Genomic DNA, 21957 nt, shown 5'->3' on the forward strand with positions numbered 1-21957 from the left:
ATCTGGCAATATTGGAGTTACTTAAGGTATTTGCTCTGTGTGGCTAATCTGTGGTGCTGTCATCTGGAAATAATCCTAGGATCTCCTAGACACTGTGGTCTCAATACTTGTGCCAGAAGAACAGTTAGCTATCTGTGGACTCCTGAAGGAGAAAGAAAGAGGTAGCATCCAGGATTTTGTTTATAGTCATGCCTGCCTTCTTGGGTTCTGGTCAAAAGCCATACAGGTTTGAAATAGATTACATGGTGTCTCCTCTGAGTGACTGTCAGTACACATGTCCCACTTTGGAGTGTAATTGCACCTGTGCAGCTGAGCTGATACAGCATTTTCTAGGCAAAAGAATCTGTCTTCTACCCATCTAGGGTTTTTTTGTGCTCTGCACTGAATGCAGGGAGAGCAACGCACATCTTCCATTCTTTACCATCTCTCAATTCTGGCTTTTGCTAAGTAAAGTTTCCTGTAGCTTCTAGTCTGTAGTTTTATTTCTTTTAAGTTTATGAAAGTAATTTTTTAAAAACCCGAGCAAACAAGCTTGTAAACAATCTCAAATTGCAAATATCTGGACCTTGTATGGTATTTTAAAATCTGAGTTTGCAAAACCTATGAATATGTATAGTATACACATGCATTTGTGTTACATTAAATCTAAGTGATTGTGCTCCTGCAATACTTTTGTTCATGATTCTGTTTCACTCTTTCCACAGGAATTAGACAAAGAGAAAGTTGAATTATATGTTATATGCAGCATTTAAAAACCAAACTGCCTTTTCCCAAGTGCATAATTCAAAGGAAGAAAAAGCCAGTGTTCAGATGGAAAGAATTGTGCTGATATAGTCTGATGTTATAGTTCTGTAGTTCCACTAGAGAGAGAGACAAGGAATCTCAAGATAATTTACTTTTCTAGGTCTTTAATAACTTGTTGCTGCTTACAACTAAGAGAAATTAACTAAGAGATATGGATGTGACACTGGCAGGCTCATTAAAACTTTTCAGTGGATTGAGGAGTGCCACGTACTGGCTTTTACAAAAAGGCTGGGGTTTTTCTCGTTAAATTGTTGGCATTCTCAACTTTGTTAAAAATATCTGCTCTCTTAATTTTTTTTTTATTAAGTCAGAAGAGCACAGTGAAGGTCTGGCAAAGGCCAACACGTGATGGTTTCTTGCTACAGAATGTTTAAATTGAATGTGACCTGGATCGCTCACCAACAAGGAACTTGTATATAAGGATGGGTTGTGTGGGTTTTTTTGCATGTTACTAACTGCAGAGAGCAGTGTGCTGCTCCAGGAGCCATTGAAGAAACTGCTGTAGTTTCTATCACATGTTCATTGATGAGATACTAGGGAATTATGTGTTTTTTTATTTGTGGGGTGTATATTGTAATGTGTTTTGCACTGCCAATTTTTTTGTGTAATGTTTGGGCACAGTGAGGGAGTGTTTGAGATGGTTTATGCTTCCGTGTCCTCAGAATGCTGCAGATGCCCACCTCCCAATTGTTTTACTCAGGTGGTACAGGCTCTGCTTTCCCACTGTTTGATTCATAGACTTATGTAAGAAGGAGTTGCTGAGGTTCAGCTAGAGGTAATTCTCATAGGAAGCTATGAAAAAATCAGATGTGTTATCTGATTCCACTGGTGAGAAAGAATTCTTGCTTCTTTGGGAAGTCTCATCTTCTACTGATTTAATAGATTCTGCTAATGCTATGACATCATAGTTGGAGACAGCTTTTTGTAAGAGGCACATTTTTATTAATTTGTCTGAGAATTACTGGTCAATGAGTGAATCTTCTCAATTTAGAGCCTTCTGTTTCAGTTTGGGGTATGGGTATTGAAGGCCTGTTGTCTGTCATGACAAGACAATTGTTGGATTTTTTAATGTATTTAAATTGTAAACTTGTCCAAAGCTTTATGTGTTTAAATGCTGTATAAGATACATGGATGTCTCTCTCCCACTGAAATAGCAAGAGTTATATGCACACGTGTGAAGAACTGACCTAGGCTTTAAGCATTTTCTCAAATAGTTATAAAACATGAACATAATTTGCTTTTATTTTTCTGTATGAGGATCCCTAAAAGAGCTTAAAACCGTCAAGAACAACTTCTTCACAGATAAGTACTGCGATTATTTCAAGTGTTCACCTTCTACATTGCATTTTTTGCTATACTTTTCTTTCTTTTCCAGCTTTGCTATTGCCTTTTTTTAATTATTTGTATGCAGGATATGCTTTTGACTGGGAAGAGATCCTAAGCTGATGAACTGTTTTGAGTCTGATTAGAATCTAGCCCATGGTCAGTAACATAAGCATCAAACCTCTCATGCAGCCAGCCCTTATACCTCTAGGGAAAACCAGTTTGTTAATGGCTTTGCTTATGCTTTCTGCATTTATAGCATACTTGTACTGCTGTTTCTGCTTTGATACTAAGACCATTTCAAATTTCATCTAAATTATCAAATAAAGCTGCAACACTGCAGTGACGAGGAAAACAAGAGGCTCGACAGTAACTGGTTTATGATTGAAATTCTTCCAGTTTTTCAATTCTTAGGCTAATATCTGTGTTCAAGAGTTGCCAGCAGTTGTCTACAATAACTGGAGAACTATTTATTTACATATTTATTTGTTTTATTTTATTTTAATTGAAAGAAAATCCTTCTGAACAAATAAACAAAGCTGATAAAGTTTGAGAGTTAGTAAGCCAAATGATTCTTGACATTCAGCAGAAGACTACACTAATTGGGTGATAGCTTAGCTCAACCTTTCTGCATATCACTGCTTCATCTTAACCTAAGAAAAAATATGTATTTCTTCACAAACTTTCAGCTTAGAAACAGTACAGCATTCCTTGAAGAAAAGTCTGCTCTGCATATGCAGAATAAATCAGCATTATAGATTAGGGATTTCCTTTACTGGGGTGTTTTATGCCTAAACACAGATTTCTCATTCATGCAGGACTTAAGATGGGGGCATGTATGTGGGGGAGCATTTTTCCCATCAGCTGCCACTTCCTCTCACAACTCTGTGTCTGCTCCTGTGTGTATATATTAATTGTATATTTCATTTTGGTCTGGAATACTCCCTGATCCTCCTGACAGAACTGGCAAATGAGACTTGATCAGAATCCTTGTCCTCTTTGTGGAGTGTGGGTTAAGGCTTCATAAGAAAATCTAAGATCGCCGCACAGGAGAGCTGTCCTAAGAGCTTTGTGCTTGCAGTTGTGTACACAAACACAGACACCTTCAGAGTTTGCCAATGTCTTGGATAAGTTTCTGCTTGTTAATGCAGCAGAATTAAACTGCAAAGACAACGTTAATAAGAGCTTGAAGGAAATGGCTGGTAGTTGAGGATCTTACTGAGGGAAAAGAGCTGTTTCATGGTCATGTGTGTTACGTCTGCCTTACATCTGGTGCTTGTAACAAAGCTGAACATGGAAATACAGGGGATCTGAAGGATGCTTTGAGACCTGTCTTTTTTGGAAGAGAGAAGGGGACCACATAATTTATTAATAAACTCACATATGTAGATGTTTTAGCCCTTTTGTTGTAAAGCTGGGATTTAAAAAGATAAAGGCTTTAACCCTGTTGGCAGATGCTAAGCTTTGCAACAGGTTCAGTTTGAGTATAAATGTAAAATATGGTTGGAGGGTCCTGTGCTGCCCTTTGCCACAGTTGTTATACACTGGCAACTCTTGTTGTTGTCGTATATAGCAGTTTTTACTGCTTTAATAAAAAGCAGAGAAGTGTTGGTAGTGCACCAAAACGCCCCAGTATTCCCCTCACTGTGAGGCTCACAGAAGTTGTTTAGTATTTACTTGATAGACTTAAGACACCCATGCTGACACCAAAATTCTTGCAAAATGTCTGCAAGCTGGTTAATTTCTGTTAATTTGGTGGTTTCAAATGACCTTGTTTCATCTTGCTATCTTTAGCTGTTTCATCATAAACCACAGGAAAAATGTTTTTTCACTATTATTGTGACTGCTTTGAGCATAGTCCTATACCTGTGATCACAGAGGAAATTACAGCAATGGTCTGCTGTTGTATATGTAATTCTGTGGGAGTTTTTTAAACTTTCTATTTTAATCTTATTCTTTATTTATTATCTGCCTAGAAACCACCCTCTTGATCACATAATTTTCAGACTTCTGACATTTGAATGCAATGAATACATGGAATTCTTAATGGTGCGTGATTTTAATCTTTACAAAACCCCTCAAGCAGTGGCATGGATTTCTTGATGTTTTGTTCCCTTTCTCCTTTTTGAAAAGGTTGCTTGATTTAAAAAGGCTGGTTACTATTGTTTTTATTACTAATGCTCAAATATCAAAGCAGGTGTTCCAACAGACTTTACTTTCAGCTAATCATTATATCCTGCTTATTCTAAGCTTAACTGGTGTGAGTTAGCTCTCTTTGGCAGTAGATTATTTCTCTTTCCTGAGGTGTAGGAAGCTTTTCTAATTTCTTCCTTGACATGCAAGTACAACCAGAGAAGACTGAATAAGACTGATTTGATACAGTATTTTGTCATGACACGAATATCCACATGCTAGTTTTGACAATGTTTAATGGAATACATAAGAACATTGATTAAATCACAATGTGTTGAAAGGAAAGGAGACATTATAGGACACGTGGGGAATCTGGGCTGTAGTAATATTAATGTTTTAGTTTATCCTTGTACTGAGACTGTAGCACCAAATGCACTGGTAAAGACAATAAAATGAGGGATGGTTATTATAATTTACTTATACTAAACATCTAAAAAAATTTATTGCTAGCTTTTGCACTTTCTCTGCCAAAGTTTTAAGGTTTTTATATTGTATGCAGAGCAGATTTCTCTGATGTATATAGGTGATGTTCAAATTATTCTGCATCCCTCTTATAGGGAAGAATATTATTTGAAAGGTGCAAGCAGATTCCTGTACCTATATGAGTAAAGGAACAGTTTAGTTAGAACTCCTAAAATACACTAAACTACATCAGTTGCACTTTGTAAACAATTTCATCTGAAGTCTCCTTCCATCTGTTCTAGCCAAATAATAGCAACATTGTTTAATTTTTAGAAAAAAATGCTAATGACAAGCATCCATGCTTTCCAAAGTGGATCTATACTACCATAAAATGCTAAACATTTAATACAGTTAAAAATAGATTTGCCTGCCTTATTTTATATTTCACTGATTAAATTTCTGATATAGATTTCTTCTGATTGTGCTGACTAAGGAAAAGTTGGGTTGTTGGGTGTTTTCTTTGAGAAAGGATGAATAGTGGAAGTACAGAATTTTTCAGTGTATTGTCAAAATACAATAGTTTGTTCCATAAAAGTTAGCACTTCTTGCTTGTGGATCATTATATTTGATTGGAAATTTGAATTTTTAATTTTGTTTTCATTTTTACAAGAGTTGCTGTGTGATGCATTACAATCAGAGTGTTGTCCTATGTATTTTCTCTGCACACACTCATGCTTCCCAGTAGTTTGTGGCTGTTATAGATTCACTTTTGGACCAATGCGAATCTTGTGATATAGATTGAGAGTTAAACTGTTAAAATATTTTGTCTAATAAACATAAAGGAATTTTCTCTTAGGGTTTTTTTTGTATGATGACCAGGTTGGTAATGATAGATAGTGAGTTAAAGCAATGGATAATTCTGAATAGCCTTGTTACTCTTCTTGACAATAACTTATAGACCACCAAAAGAGAGATGCATATCATTTGGTCACTGAACAATTTTTTTAGCAACCTAAATTAGACTTTAGCCTGTTGAAATGTAGAAAGAGATTTGTAGTCAGTGATGTAAGTGGCTTTGCTACTATCTTCTACATCTTACCTATTTATCTTGCAATATTTAGTAGACTTCTGTCTTTGCACATAAAATTTTTTGCACTTTTGAGGGCTAGCTGAAGCATCATTGTATTTTACTTAAAGTACAGTGCTACAGAAGAAAATGCAGCATATCAGAAACAAAATTGTTAGTTTAGGAAGAATGCAAAATTATTCCTAAGTGGCTGTAGAACATGACTTTCAACTGTTTGGGGAAATTTTTTTCTCTTTCCTAGTGGCTTCAGTAGCATAAAAAGGTAAAATAATCTTCAGGGCCAGTGCTGCTTTTTATGATCTTATGTGATTTATTTCTAAATGCTAAACATTACATATTTATAGTACATAGTATGTATGTAAAGGCAGTATGTGCAAGTTATGTCTTGGAACAAACGTAACAGAGAAATTCCTCTTTCTGAATCCTACTATTAAGTTTGAGTTATCATGTTTTCTTTGCACAAATTTGATAGACTAAATATGTGCTGAAACAGTGTTAAGAAAACTGGTTTTATTCACTCACTGCTCTAGAACAATTGGAATACTATAATAATTCAGTGGCACAAAGATGCCTGATTTAAAAAAAAAATCTGCCTTTGTTGCAAGGAAAGAGTTGAGGACAAAATGAAGTTTGCTATTGATCTACAGTCTCTGTGAACTCTTAGCTTCACATAATTTTCTGAAAAAAGATCTATTGGCAGAGAAACTAGAATTCAGCAAATTATATTTACACATTAAACGAGTGGACACATCCTCGTACAGCTGGTATACATACAGTCTCTGCATAACAGCTGTTTACCTTTTTTCTTAAAATATCTGAAAATATCTGATTTTCATCAGTTCCTGTTGCTACTCTCTTGTTGGTAGGTTAGATAGGTTTGTTGTTTTTTTTTTTTTACCAACAATCTCTTGTTGGTAGATTAGATAGGATTTTTTTTTCTTAAAGCTTAACTTTTCCCATGGCCAGTTGTTCTGGGCTAATACAGTGCACATGTTTACATGCAAATTCTTTAAGCTCCCAGAAAATAAAATATACTGCAGTTACAGAGGTACTTCTTCTCTTTGTGAGGAAAAACAGCTGCACCCTGTTTGTATATGTCTGTATAACTAGTATTTGCGGTGGATTCTCAGTTAATTAAATTTAAACCTGCTGGAGTTATAGCTATAGAGTGATGGCTGTCAGCAGGAGCAAGGTCACTGAAAAGCTTATATCTCCAGAACTTGGAACTGAGCCCTGAGAAATGCAGTGAGAGATATTGTCCCTTGGAGAGTCAGGCCACAGAGAAGGTAACAGGTTCTTATTTCTTACCTGTGTCTAACAAGTGGTGAGGACAGCATGGTAGACCTAGAGGTTTGAATCCAGTATATAACCTCAGTACAGAATTTATATTTTTTGTTCTTTTCTACTCTAAAACATATATTACCTAAAAGCTATATTACGGTTGAAGTTTCAGTCAAGCAAGCGTGTACAGTTTGCCACTTTTTGAAGCCAGTCTCAAGGAGTGTTTTTCCGCTTTAAAAATGTAAAGCAATTACACTGTCTATGGAGATTGACTGGATTTACAGCAGAGTGACTGGATTTGGCTGTCAAATTGCTAGCTGTTTGGAAGCTCACATGGTTCTCCCTGAAAAATTACAGTTTACACAACTTTTTGGTCCTCAGGTTCATAAATCTAAATTGATGTGAATGCCAAATACCATTTAAGGTTTAAAAAAATTGATCAATGCTGACAAGACAGAGTAAGTAGCAACAAATTTTAACCGTTTGGCAAAATGTGGGCTTAAGTCTTCAGGGAAACATCCAGGAACTACTGTTTATGCAACTGGTATTAACTGAATTTAACTGTAAACATAATTACCTTTGGTCTTGGTAGAAATTTTGGAATTTGTTCACATCCTGCGAGTGGTCAATATCTGCATGCAAATACAATGTGTGGTCTCATAAAAAGAGAGGTTTCAGTGTACTAGGAGAACTGTCAGGAGAATACATGGGAAGCAGTCAAAATTTTTCTGCTTATATAAAAATATAAAATCCATGGTGATTTAAAAAAAAAATCTGAAACGACTAAACAAAACCACCTCAAAATTATTATCTTTTGACACACAGTAGTGTAGTCACTATGATCCTGCAAGATGGGAAACCACCTCATTGTAGTCTTTTGGAATTGGAAAAATACTTATTAATAGAATCTGTGTTAGCATTTTCCCAAATAATTTGGCATTATCAACAACTTCAAAACTGAAATTCTATCTTCAAGGCTGACTGGGTAAATTCACAAAGCAGAAATTATCAGGCCATGGGAAATGTTGGATGCAATAGATGTTTCTAGAATATAAAGGTGTTGCCTTCTTTTTGGCATCTTTGAAAAGAATCATAAATAAAGCCTGTGACAGTGTCCTGGACAACAGGAAAAATATTTATTTAGTCCTTAGTATTGCCTGAAACAAATCTGGAGATGTAAAAAAAGTTAAATTGATAGAAGATGCAACAGAATAGAAGTTCATTTATATGTGATAGTTAGTATTATAATTAATTAATGCAGGCCTTAGTTATGCTAGCTATTTCCAATTAGACTGTCCCTTGCTGTGTGCTTCAATAATAATAGCTGAATGTCTTTGTATGATGAATGTTGTAATTCAGATGCACACTAGCTACTTCAAGTTTAACTATCCCTTTGGTATATGATTCTACATTAATAGCTGGATGTCCTGTATAATGGATAAAGTAATTCTCAGGCACACTGAAGCTCTTCTGTTACTGGATATGATGTAATTTTATCTTATTTCTCCATCAGCACAATAAATGGGACTGTGTGTGAAAAAGAATCTGTGTTTGTTTGTAAGATTTTACTTGGAAATAATCTTCCAAAAAGGAGAAAAATGAATGCATGGCAAAGAGTCCCATGTTCCCAACAGATTCTGTTTATAGTTTTGTTGAACTTAGCATTTATTGTAAGGATGGCAGATTGTTCTAGTTTTAATAATCATAGTGCTGTTCTGTTTTAATATTGCATGATCTGTGGGCTGCCATGAAGTTGTTACAAATTGAAGGGCTGATATAACATGAAATGAAGCACCTCTTCTCAATGTTCCTTTTGTTCAATATTTAACAAATTAGTATGTTGACATTTGTCACTGATGGATTTCATTATTTGGTGAAAGGGTTTTAGGGGGTTTGACAGCATGAATGGTTTGTCCTGCAGACTTTCGAGAATTGATAAAGGCATCTTTGTTCTTTGTGTAAAAGCACAACAGATATCTTATTGACCAATGCATACAAAAAAGAAGGCTTGTATAGCTGCTGTGCAGAATAAACTAAGAAAATGAAGCCATTACGTATTCTTCTGTGTTCTTCTATTTTTTTTTTTTTTTGCTCACAGCATGTATCTCCTTAGTCAAAGTAGCTAAAAGCGTTGGATACTCATTCAGTAAAATGAAACCATGTAATTTTTTATCAGTTTATATACTGTTCATTGATGACAAAAATAATGAAAACAGGTTATGGATAGTAGTAGAGCTGATTAGATAAATTTCAACATTTCTAAGACGAATGTATATCTGTATAAATAGATTATAAAGGCATATTAGAAGTAATGCATTTTAGCAGTAATGCTGAAAATCAGAAAAGACATGATAGTGTTGGATTTGCACCATTCTACATCAATTTTTAAGTAAAATGAAATACTTCAGCAAATAGAATAACAACTACAAATTCTTAGAAACAGGAATTGTGGGTTATACTGCACATGGGCAAAAATTAGATTACATGGGATCCCATTACTATGGGATTTGGATAACTATCTTAATATTTTTGTTTGGTCCCATATTTATAACTGGTGCAAGGTTCAAGAGTGTAATAGATACTAACTGAAAATTTAAAAGAATTGTATCTGTGCCTCTTGTATGATCTGAGAAGTTCTGATATGTTTTAAAAAAATCGGAGCTTTACCTTTTTATTTGTTTTTTTCTTAGAAACTTCAAGGATTTATAGCTCATTCTCCTCCAGTAATGTTTGGGGTTTCCTGAATTATTTGGGTACATATCTAGAGTTTTCTCACTCTACAGATTAAGTATTTGTCACAAAAATCCTTAAAAAACAAGAGTTACTAAGGTTTGATTTTGTTTGTGATGCTACCATTACTGTAGCTCATAGAGATTTAATAAGAACCACTTCTGCCTTCCAGCAGATTTAATTTCCTTTAAAAGAGTGATACCACAAGGCCTTGAATTGAAAAAAGAATCCTGGGAAACTCAAAGAGCAAGCAATCTGTTTTACTTTTTTCATTGATTTGGCCTTTTTGTTGTGGATAAAATCTTTCTTGTATAGAATAAGGGAATAAAAAAATTACGCATTCTTTACTTTATTTTGTCTTGTCCATGTCACCTTTTGAGAGCACTAATGTATAGGCCCTTACCTTGAGTAATTTTCACTGAATATGGTGAAGCATATATATATATTGCTTTCTATCTAATTATTTATCATAGCTGGTTATTTGTACTGTCTCTCTCTGATGTGTTAATATCTGCCAGAAACGTCATTATATAGTGACAGGAAGTCCAAATCTTCCAGTAATAACAGTGACAACAAAATCCGTCGATGATCAAGCAATATCATCTATCAGTGACAAAATCAGTCATCACTTAGACTGGAGCTGAGGAATGTTAGTGACTGTTCATCACATGAATCATTTTTAGCAAGAATTCAAATAGTTTGAAAAGTCAATGAAACAAATGCTATATTTATTTCTAATATAAAACAAGAGAATCTTCTTCTTTTTAAATCTTCCCGTTGGCATACAAGAAAACAAAAAAGAATACAAAGAACTATTTTTTATTTATAAAATGAAAGGTGTGAGTACCTGTATCTGTATTTCTTTCCATTGCTCATTTCTTGCAGAAACAATGTGAATTAAAAGATTTCAGTACAATGATCAAAGCCTATCCATTGCTATTTTCTGTTCACTTTTCTTCATTTCATCAAGTATGTAAGATTAATTTTGGGGTCCTAATATAAATCACTGTTAAATGAAAAGAAGTTAATACAAACGCATGATTCAAATAGAGACTTTCTACACTCTTATTTGTTATTAAGTACTTTCACATGGTTAATAGTGTAACTGTTAGGTGTTTTTAATATTTTCTTCAGTTGACCAATTTCAAATATTTGGAAGGACTCAGAAATGTGGTAAAAGTTTCATATAAAATCTGGAACATATCAAATTCATAATGTAAACTGAATATTGTGTTTTTATTTGTATATAAAATTCTTGCTGAATTTAGTGGAACTGTGATGTTTCCTCAATCTCCTTAGACATGAACAAAATTAGTTTCTCAGCCTCTGACCTTTTGTGAAGCTACCTTTAATCAGCAAGAGTAAAGATGTTTTATCATTTGGTCTATTAGCTCTCTTATATCAAACAAACAATATAAGATGAAAAAATCCCTATCCAAAGATATTTTGCAGAGCAATCTGAATTATAAATAAATTTATTTTCTTCACCTTTATTTCTTGCTCTATAATTGAATTACTGTAGATCGACTTCCAATCTATCTAGTTTTTAAGAAAAACACAGCCAAATTCACTTGTGTAGCTTTTAAGATTTGTTTGGAAATGTCTGCCATGATACAGTGTAGTTTTATACTATGAATATTTAGTAAGGGATCTGGAAAATGATGTTACAAATTATTTTCAGTGTTAGCAGTGTCAATATTTTTTTGAGGAGCAATTGGAAGTGAAGTGTAAAGGTTAGAAACTGAGACGCATAAAATAGAGTTGGCTTTGTTGCTTTTTTTTAGTAGTGAAACAGGTGCTTATATTTATTGAAGTCACTTAATTTATACTTAGCCATAAATCACTTAACTAAATCAATTAAATATGAAAAAGTCATGGTGCGACATGCAACATGAAAAGCTGTAGTCTCTCAAGGTGTTTCTCTTAGAAAGCTGGCTGTAAGATTTTTGACAGTGTTGTAGCCATTTGTTACTAGGAGGTGTTGTGTAATTGATTTTTATAAAAGTTGGTTACTTCGTGGGTTTTTGGGCAAGAGGTTTCAAACAAATCTGTAAAAAAATCTGGATGGGAACTTGAGGTTTTGAAATTGTAATTCTTTCTCTCCCCCCTCACTCTATGTTTGCTATTCTTTACCATAGCAGGCAATTTGCTGGCTGTCACAAATTTCGGGATTATGGAACTTTCTAAATGAACAGATATTGTTGAGCTTACATATGACATTAGTAAACAAAGTATGGAGAATATAAAAATATGTTCATGCTCTGTGATTTCCTCATTGTGATACAGAATGTGGAAGATGAAAAGAAGTGAGCTAAATATGTTGTTAGGCATCCTGGGTGCATCACATGTCAACTGATGAATAACTCTTCAGCTCTACAGTTCTTACTTGACTTGACTCCTGGTTGTTTTTGTCACATCTAGTTGCTAATGATCTTATTACAAAATTGGGTTAACTCACTGCCAATACTTGAGTTTCGGATATCAGACTGAAGTTCATATGTAAAATACACCATTCTTTGTTTCCTTCTTGCTTTACTTCCCAAGTCAGGATATTTTAAGGAGATAGGATATATTACCATGATACAAGCGCAGCAGGGTATCAGCCATGGGTAAGTTGTTGTATGATTTTTTGTAAAAACACAGTTAAAGTTTTTGACTTAGCACTGTGAAAGAGTGTGTGCTCTGCGTTAGAAAGAGAATTAGACGTAATTTGAGAAATTAGTTGTATTATTACCAGATTGTTCATTTGCAAACAATAAGAAGTTGGATGGGTGCATCGATCTGCTGGAGGGCAGGAAGGCTCTGCAGAGGGACCTGGACAGGTTGGATGGGCTGAGGTCAGTGGTATGAGATTTAACACGGTCAAGTGCTGGGTCCTGCCCTTGTGTCACAACAGCCATGCCTTTCACTATAGCCGTGGGGCAGAGTGGCTGGGAAGTGCTCATTGGGAAAGGGCCTGGGGTTACTGGCTAGCAGTGGCTGAACATGAGCCAGCTGTGCCCAGGCAGCCGAGGAAGCCAATGGCATCCTTACGAGTACCAGCAATAGTGTGGCCAGCAGGACCAGAGCAGTGATTGTCCCCTTGTGCTGGGCACTGGCGAGGCCACACCTGGAATGTTCAGTTCTGGGCCCACCACTGTAAGAAGGACATTGAGGGCCTGGAGTGTGTCCAGAGAAGGGCAACAGAACTGAGGCAGGGTCTGGAGTACAAGTCCTGTGAGGAGTGGCTGAGGGAGCTGGATTATTTAGCCTGGAGGAGAGGAGGGTCAGGGGAGACCTTTTTGTTCTCTACAACTGCAGAGAGGGAGGAGCATGCTGCCAGGTGGGGTCAGTCTCTTCTCCCAGGCAACAAACAGGACAACGGGAAATGACTTCATCTTTCTCCAGGGGAGGTATAGATTAGAAAAAAATCTTCACAGAAACGGTGGCCAAGCATAGAACAGGCTACCTAGGGAAGTGGCAGAGTCACCTTTCAAGGCTGTTGATTTGGTGTAAATACAGGATTGAAAATATTGAGAAGGATCAAGAATTGTTACAAATCCTGCTGTTTGTATCGTGGTTTTGAGCCTAGACTCATGTTATCTTTTTCCTTTCACTTTATAAATTCTTCTGATATATGGCAAGTACTGGTTTTCCTGTTGAACAGTACTAGAGTTTCTCCTGAGCGGGTTTCACCCTTGTTTATACATATCCTTATTAGTCTGGTTTGGGGGCTGCAAAATATGCAAAGCAGAAGAGATAACAAGTTCACAGAGCAGCTGCTGCTTGGGTGTTCAGATCATTATTTAGGCACTTGATTGAAATTTACAGTTTTGATTTTGAATTGCAGAACTGAGTTGACTGTTTCTATCCTCCTTCCAAAACATGGGGGTTATTTTTCTTTCCATGATGCCTACCCTACTGTGTTGCTGCATGACTTACGGAGTAAAAAGTTAGTCATCTGCACTAGAATGATTTTCAGCTGTAACTTCTGTCACTTTTTGGTTTCTCCCTATGATGGTAGGAAGGCAAAACTTTAAAAATTAGCTTCCATTACTTCTGGAATAGTGCTCAGAGTATTCTACCAGATCCTTGTCTCTACAACTGCATCTGAATATATATTTGAGTTTCTGACACACTGTAAACCTATGAGGGTAAAAACATTGTAGTTCTCTCAGTTCTGCACTGTAACATACACTAGACCAATGGAGATTATAGAGGTAAGAAAGTGGATGTTGAGTGGTCCTGTGTCTGTATTCCAATGGCACAAGTACCCACAAAGATAAATTAAGCTAACATTCAAAGTCTGATATAGATACTGCAGACATCATATTGATACCATTCTTTGTATCACTGGAAGAATGTCGTTTTGACATGGTTTGACACTGGCCAAATGCCAGGCACCCATGAAAGTTGGTCACTCACCCTCCCCTGCCACAGCTAGGCAGAGGAGAGAAAGAAATTAATAAAGGGTTCATGAGTTGAGATAAGGACTGGGAGAAAATGCTTCAAGGGCAAAAAAGGCTCAGCTTAAGGGTATGAAGTGAATTTATTACTAACAGAGTCAGAGGAGGATAATGAGAAGTAAATTAAGACCTTACAACACCATTTTCTCCCAACCCCTCCCTCCTTCCCACAGACAGTGCAGGGAGGCACTGATTGCATTTTTCCTAAATAGAAAATTCAAATTATTACTGTATATACATATATATATATATATAAGTAGCATCTGTAATAGTGATTTTTTTGTGCTACTTTTGACTTCAGAAGCATTATTTCTCAGGTGACAATAGTCTTGATTCTGTTATTTCCACAAATATGTAAGAAAATGTATGTGCAGATCTCTGTGTATTAAGAGGGAAAGGTTTCTACTTCAAAATGAATGGAACAAGTTTGTTAGAAATTAACTTCAGGTTTCCATCTTAAATGTGTATTTAGGTTCTTGTGCATACATTTGGCTAGGTTTTGTGCTGTGTGTCTCATCTGATTATGTGTGAACAGCCAAAGATACCACACTCTTGCAGACTGTATGCAAAGCAGCACTTGCATCTAAGTCACGAGTCTAGAGAAAGTTTTGAAAAATTCCTGTTGCAGATTTGGCTTCTCAAATGGGCAGACTGCTATTCAGAGCTTAAGGATGCCTAAATCAATTAGAAACCTTTTATTTGTTAAAGAGACTATCTATTAAGGATGTGTAAATGGGTGGATTGGAATGACTGGAACATCAGGACTCTTTGGTCTTTCACAACAACAATTTCTTTCCCTTTGGGACACAGTTTTTTCCTTTATATGCATTCATGCCACAGTTACAGTGTCGAGATTTCCTTTAACTGCAATTTAACTGGGAGGGGGAACTTGTTCCTTCTTCCAGTCAAGTGTCTAAGTTATGAGCATGGGATTCTGGTCAGAATAATGCTCTTTTGCTTTAGAAGGGTAACCAAGTGTATACTTGTCAAAAACAAGTCATTAACTTATTTTTCTCTTGGAGCCACTGGGAACTTGTCCAGCTTCCTGGGAACGACTGGAAGGGTTGTTGGTTTTTTTGTTAACTGGGAGAGTTTTCCCATATTTTTTACCATATTCAGCTTGCCTGTTCTGGCCTGCTTTAGAAACTTGGATCCTGCTTGCTAAAGGCATTTATAATCTGCACAGTCCTTGTCAGGTCTTGATGTGATTTCTAAGGTGAATCATCTTTGCCCATTGCTAATGTATGGATGGATTTCTTTCCTATTCAATTAGAATCAAAGAAATGGGTATCAAGCCTTATAATTTGTTTCTAGTAAATCAAATATATGGTAGGAGGGCCACTTTTCTCTTTTGTTAAAAAAAAAAAAAGGTAAAAAAAAGTTTTTGGGTCTTGCAATTTAGTTACCCATCAAATTATCTTATTTTTCACTTAGACACTTTCTTAAATTATGGAGTGCTTTAGGAGCAGCGCTGCTAAGTAACAATGTGCAATTAATAACATTCATAACATTTTCCCAACACAGACAGGACATCAACCTGTTCAAATGAGCGAGTCCAGAGAAGGGTCACCAAGATGATTAGAGGGATGGAGCATCTCTCCTGTGAGGAAAGGCTGAGAGAATTGGGTTTGTTCAACCTGGACAAGAGAAGGCTTTGGGGGTGACTTAACTGCAGCCTTCCAGCACTTGAAGCAAGCCTGTAAGAATGACAGAGAAAGACTTTTTGCAAGAGCGGGTAGTGACAGGATGAGAAGGAATGGCTTCAAACTCAAAGACAGAAGGTTTAGATTAGATATTAGGAAGTAATCTTTTCTGGGAGAGTGGTGAGGCTCTGGAACAGGTTTCCCAGAGAAGCTGTGGACTCCCCAGCCCTGGATGTGCTCAAGACCAGTCTGGATGGGGCGACCCGGTCTAGTGAAAAGTGTTCCTGCCCACAGCAGTAGGGTTGGAACTACATGATCTTTAAGGTCCTTTCTGACACAAGCCATTCTATGATTCTATGAACATTGCACATCCTAGATGATATTAAAAAGGTAGATTTGGTTTGCATAAGTGGAGCAGAGTTTATGGAATTCAAATATTTATTGAAAAGAGAGAATCTGTGTTTTACACAAATACATAGATGTAAACTTCTTCCAAACTAATAGGTCTGGACATCTTTCAGAGACATGTTCAGTCTTTGATAAAATTACTCTTAAGAAACATGGGAACTTTTCAATGGTTTGAATTGGAGATAGTACTGATTGTTAAGGGCAAACAAAATAAAAGAAAAAATGTAAGTTGTTCTCAGGAAAGGAAGTTGCTGGCTCTACTCAGAATCTAAAATTAAATTTTGCTGCAGCACATAATCTTATTTTAGCTTCATAGGAAGCTGCGTTCATATTCTTTGGCCAAAATTTAACTCATATACATTTTTCTTACTGAAGTGATTTGTAATCCATCTGTAAAAGAGAATATTGTCTAAATGTGGCATTTCTGTTTTGTAAGTGATTGGAGAAAGCAGAAATTACAATCTTTATTGTATATTTTTCTGCAATAGACCTAAAATGCAAACTGTTCTGTGAGCCTATTCATGAGGCATGAAGTTACTTTTGTTTTGCTTAACCAAGTGGCTGAAATGTTGCCACCAGTATGCCTGGAATGTTATTTAGTTGGTCTATTTCTGCAGTTTTTCTTTGTACCACTGTACACATGCCACAACTAGGGGTCATTTACTTAAAACTGACCAAAGTAATACCCTCAAAATTATGGTTATTATTTTCATCGGGGGCTTTATAATAAAAGATTTATCATGTTCTGCACCTTCTGTGCTCACATTTTCCCCCCATCTCTCTCTCCCTTCATTCTCTTAATCAGAATTGCTTTTGGCAGATTTGGAGAGCTGCTGTTTTTACTTGCATTTTTTGTGTTACTTGATTCCTTGATTTAGTACTTTAACTTCTTACATTGTGTCTTACAATGCTGTCTGATTAAAATGTATTAACTTTCTTGGCTGGGTAACTACTTTTTTTTATAAGGAGATAGTTGTTGAATATGTTTTTCTATCTCCATGTGTATCATATTTTATGGTCCCAGTACTAGACATCCAACTGGTTGCAAGAAAACTGTGGGTGTTTTAACATTTCCAACGGAAGGGTAGGATGGGTGGGGAAGCTTTTTGGAATGCTGACAAATAATATCTGACTCTTGGAAATGTCAGATGTCTAAATGTCTAAGGCCATAGACTCCCCTCCCATGCTTGGAAGGCTAGACTTAAAGACCAGGTATGCTTGTGTTTTATTTCCTTTGTAACTGAGAGAAAAGTGAGAGAAGAGTTGAAATACAGATCATGGATACCATAGGTTAATGTAGGAACATTCTGTAGATGGTGGTCTTGGTTTGTGTCCTTGCTACTCCCATCTGTGACATGGTGCCCCATTAACCCCTTGGATATTAGTCAGAGGGCTTAATTCTGCTACTTTTATTTCCTAGATGTACTTAGTTTCAGAAGTTGTCTCAATTTCGAGATGTTCTGTAATGTCTGTTAGCATAGCAAAAATTGCCTTGCAGTAGCATATGAGTTGGGAACTGCAGTAACTTGCAGTTCAGGGTATTTTCAATAGCAGAGTAACAATTCATAACAGTTTTCCCCTGCAATTTCTTCTTCTTTTTTAAGTACAAAGCAGAGTAGATACAGACTGGGTTGTTCCTCTGCTGTTGTGAAAAGCAGATATCTAGTGCTTCTTACCTCTGTGGTTGTAGTAAAATATGTTCTCCTATCTCTGCATTTGCAAAAATTATCAACTCTTATCACAAGATGGTATCTTCTTAACTCGTTTGATGTTTTGACAAACACATGTGCTTTACCATGTATGACACGTTTGGATACTGATTTGTTTTCTTTATTAAATGTTTCTCCTTTATTTATTTCCATCTTTGATCATTTAACTGACAAATACTTGTTTTCAATATTAACACTGGTCATATTATCCTGGCTTATATATAAATGTTTCTATGAAATAAATCAGTCTTGTAACATGAAAAATATTAAACTTTGGCTGAAGTTACTTCTTACAATTAATAGCTGTTTGATGGTCAAATACCTTACAGCTGGAATTTTAGTTTGATTTTCTGCAAACCAACAATAAAGTACGACTTAATTCCTACAAATTCCTGAGATATAAACTATTAGTCATGGCCTAGCATGCATACACTAATAAGAAGCTAAAAGGCTAATAAAGCCAACCTGAAAGAAAGACGGAGAGAGACTATTTACAGAGCATGTAGTGACAGGACAAGGTGGAATGGCTTAAAACTGAAAGAGAGTAGGTTTAGGTTAGATATTAGGAGAAAGTTCCTCCTTCTGAGGATGGTGAGGCACTGGCATAGGTTTCCCAGGGAAGCCATGGATGCCCCATCCCTGGCAGTGTTCAAGGCCAGTTTGGATGTGTCTCTGAGCAACTGAAACCAATGAAAGGTGTCCCTGTCCACAGCAGGAAAGTTGAAACCAGGGGATCTTCAAGGTCCCATCCAACTCAGGCCATTCTTCAGTTCTGTTATTATTATGTCCATGCAATACACGTTGTAACAGGTCAGTAACAGATTCTGTCACTCATTTCTCTTGTGCAGCCCACACATCATCTTTCTGTCACAAAGTGTACTGCCAGGAGGAAGCCATCTCTGTGGAACTCGTCTGTGCCACGAAATTGCTCATGCTTGGTTTGGACTAGCCATTGGTGCTCGTGATTGGACAGAAGAATGGATAAGTGAAGGGTTTGCCACTTTTTTAGAAGATATATTTTGGGCTAGAGCACAACAGGTAAGGTGATGACACATTGCTTCAAAGTTAATGTGGAAATCAAAATTATATGTGAATTAGATGTAAATTAAACCTCAAAACACAAACTGTGCTATGGAGTAACATATTTTAAAATGGTATTGGAATTCACATGCTTACTTGATTTAAAAAAAAAAAGTGATCCACAATGAATGCAAAACTTTACAGAGGTAGGGCTCAGTACAAATGAGAATACAAACATCTGTTTGTCAATGATTACCTTCCCAAAAATTTTATACTCAGTCATTAAAATTCAATTATCAAACAATTGTTGTGAATTCTTTCCACTTCTGTTGTATACCTGAAACTGGAAGAATCAACAGTCTTACTGCATATTGTAATATTCCAGGTATCTAATTAAAATTGTTTGGTTTCGTCCAATAGATGACCAAGAAGTGTAACTCAAAGCAAAATAGAAGATGATTTTAAATGGGGCACACTGGCACTTACACTTTTTTTTCCTTTTCTACTGCCCAACAAGTTACTGTCCTGTCAGAGACTTAGAAATCACTGCCTCCCTTAAGGTGAAAATTTCATAAGTTGCATGTCAGCTAGTAAAGTGCTTTTCTGATGCAACCCTTACTTTTGTAGTACCTCTGCTGCTACTTCAAGCATTTAATGTGTCAGTCCTTTCTACCTGTACCTTCATCAGGTTCTACCCCTTTAGTCTGCAGATTTCCACCTGAGCAAAAGCATGGTAGAACTGGGAACTGACAAAATACAGTCCTCTGAACCTCCATTTTATCAAGTATCTGGCATATTTATAGCACCAAACTAAACAGAGTACCTTGTTACGTACCATATTTCTGGGGAAAAAAAAGAGAGAAAGGGTGTCTAAACACTTGGGTTTTCCCTTTTGGTTCTAACACTAATTTGTGCCCTCACATTGAGAATAACTACACTGCTGTGAGCTGTTCACATTAATTCTTTGCTTTTCTTAGTCATTTGAAAGCATTTTGATTGTAGTAGACATCTTCCTTGGAGCTGAGTGTAAAGGAGAAAACAAAATAGTGTGATTAGCTCCCTTGTTATCATGTAAGGCATACCTTTTGAACATTATTGGGTAGTTTTGATGCAATGCAATCATAGAATTTAAGGATTGTGAGTGTATTCCATAGTGCCTGAGAATAATTTCAGTTGTGATTGAATGTAATGCAGGCTAGTATTAGCTGCTTTTGCTTTCCCCAATTTCCCCTCTATTCTTATAATAGAGAAACATAAATTATAATTATGTTCAAAACAATTATTTGTCAGCTGGCAACCTGGCATTTATTTCATAAGTAGGAATCTCTGTTAATATTATGTAAATGGGGAGAAACACAACAGGGAGCTTTCAGGAGTATGGCAGAAGTAATAGGAAAGAGGAGTGAAGCCAGGACACAATGTAGCTCTTTGCTCTCAATTTGGGAAGGGTAAGGATGCAACCAAAAGCTCTATGCCAGGTATCTCTACTGTAAATTCAGTTTGTTTCTTGCCATTTACTAAATGGAAAAAAGCATGCCCATCTCTCTCCTCAGTCAGAACTATTTAACTGACTATTGATTTGATGTGCACAGTGAGGCTTTTGTTTTTCTTAGTGCTGCCATTATCTCTCATAGCAGCAACTGTTATTTTTTTATCATGGATATTGATACCATTTCCTGCCTCTTCTGCACATTAAAGGGAAACAAACCAAGTTTTTTGTTCTGCAAATTAGTATTGTCTGTTGGGAAACAGCAATCAGTGATCTGTGTTTTTTGTTTACTAAGCAGCTGTCACATGATGAAATAAAAGAGCAACAGGAATTGAAAGCTTTACTTCGCTGGCGCAGACTCAGAGATGAGGTGCAAAACTCTGAAGAAGAACTGCAAGTTTTAAGGTAACCATATGATAACACCATCATTGCTGTTGTATTTTCACTCTCTCCTGTTTTCCACATTTTCTCCCTTCAAAAGATACACATCCAAATCATCTGATTATATCCACTGCATTTCCTTATTTCCTTCTAATAAAAAAAGAAAATGCAAATTAAACTGACTGGGTTATACATCTTGACTATAATACAATTGCTTTTCCCTTTGTTATAGAAAGCTTTTAGAAAACCATGGGATTATCTTGATATGAAATGTCTCTGAACAGTTTACAAGAGCTTCTATTCAGGGAAAAAAGAAAAGACCATTTCCTGAGAAGTTCACTGTTGGAAGTCATAACAGAGTTATTTTCTGTAGCTGAAGACAAGTACATACATTAGTATGGTATTTAACTGCCAAGCTGAATGAAGCTTTAAAAAACAAGGAAAAAGTATAACATATAAACTTTATAAACTTTAGGAATTTCTAATTAGAAATTTCTAATAGTTATATTTAAAATAGATTTTTAGTCTTTAGGTATCAGATGCTAAACTCAAGGCTCCTTTATAGATAGCTAAAGACAGTCTTCCTTTGCCAGTGATTAATATTCTGTTCTGATTGGTGTGTTAGGAATTTTCAAACAGTCTTTGATCTTGAGTGTCTGTCTAATTCAGGATCCACGGAGCTTCTACAGTTTGTCTTCTCGCCATCTTCAACCAAGAATAATGAGTTTACTAATCCTAGTTCAAATTAGCCATGATTTCTGACCAAATCATGGAAGTGCAGGGACAGATTTCAAACAATTCTGTAGTCTATTCTCCTGCTTTGAAATAAAGGCAGTATACACAGACCATCCTAAGTGGTGTCTTACTAACATGTTCTTAGAAGGCTCCTATAAAAAAGTTTTCATAAGAGAGACAAGCTGTCTCAATCAATAGTGTTAAGAGTTAAAAATTGCTTCCTAATGCACAACTGAAATCCTGTTTATTTCAGACAATGTACATTTCATTTCCTGTTTATTTCAGAATGTACATTTCATTTCTTTCT

General features: G+C 36.1%; 1 protein-coding gene across 4 annotated transcripts in view; it reads left to right on the forward strand.

The window, feature by feature from the left end:
• AOPEP (aminopeptidase O (putative)) overlaps positions 1-21957 on the forward strand; it is a 185159-nt gene that overhangs the window by 48900 nt on the left and 114302 nt on the right. For all 4 annotated transcript variants that reach the window (XM_036403072.2, XM_036403070.2, XM_036403073.2 and 1 more), the window contains 2 exons: positions 18874-19063; positions 20833-20939. In XM_036403072.2, coding sequence (XP_036258965.1) covers positions 18874-19063; positions 20833-20939 — 297 coding nt within the window. The remainder of the gene's footprint in view (positions 1-18873; positions 19064-20832; positions 20940-21957) is intronic.

The sequence above is a fragment of the Molothrus ater genome, chromosome Z (assembly GCF_012460135.2).
Source record: "Molothrus ater isolate BHLD 08-10-18 breed brown headed cowbird chromosome Z, BPBGC_Mater_1.1, whole genome shotgun sequence".
Taxonomy (NCBI): Eukaryota; Metazoa; Chordata; class Aves; order Passeriformes; family Icteridae; genus Molothrus; species Molothrus ater.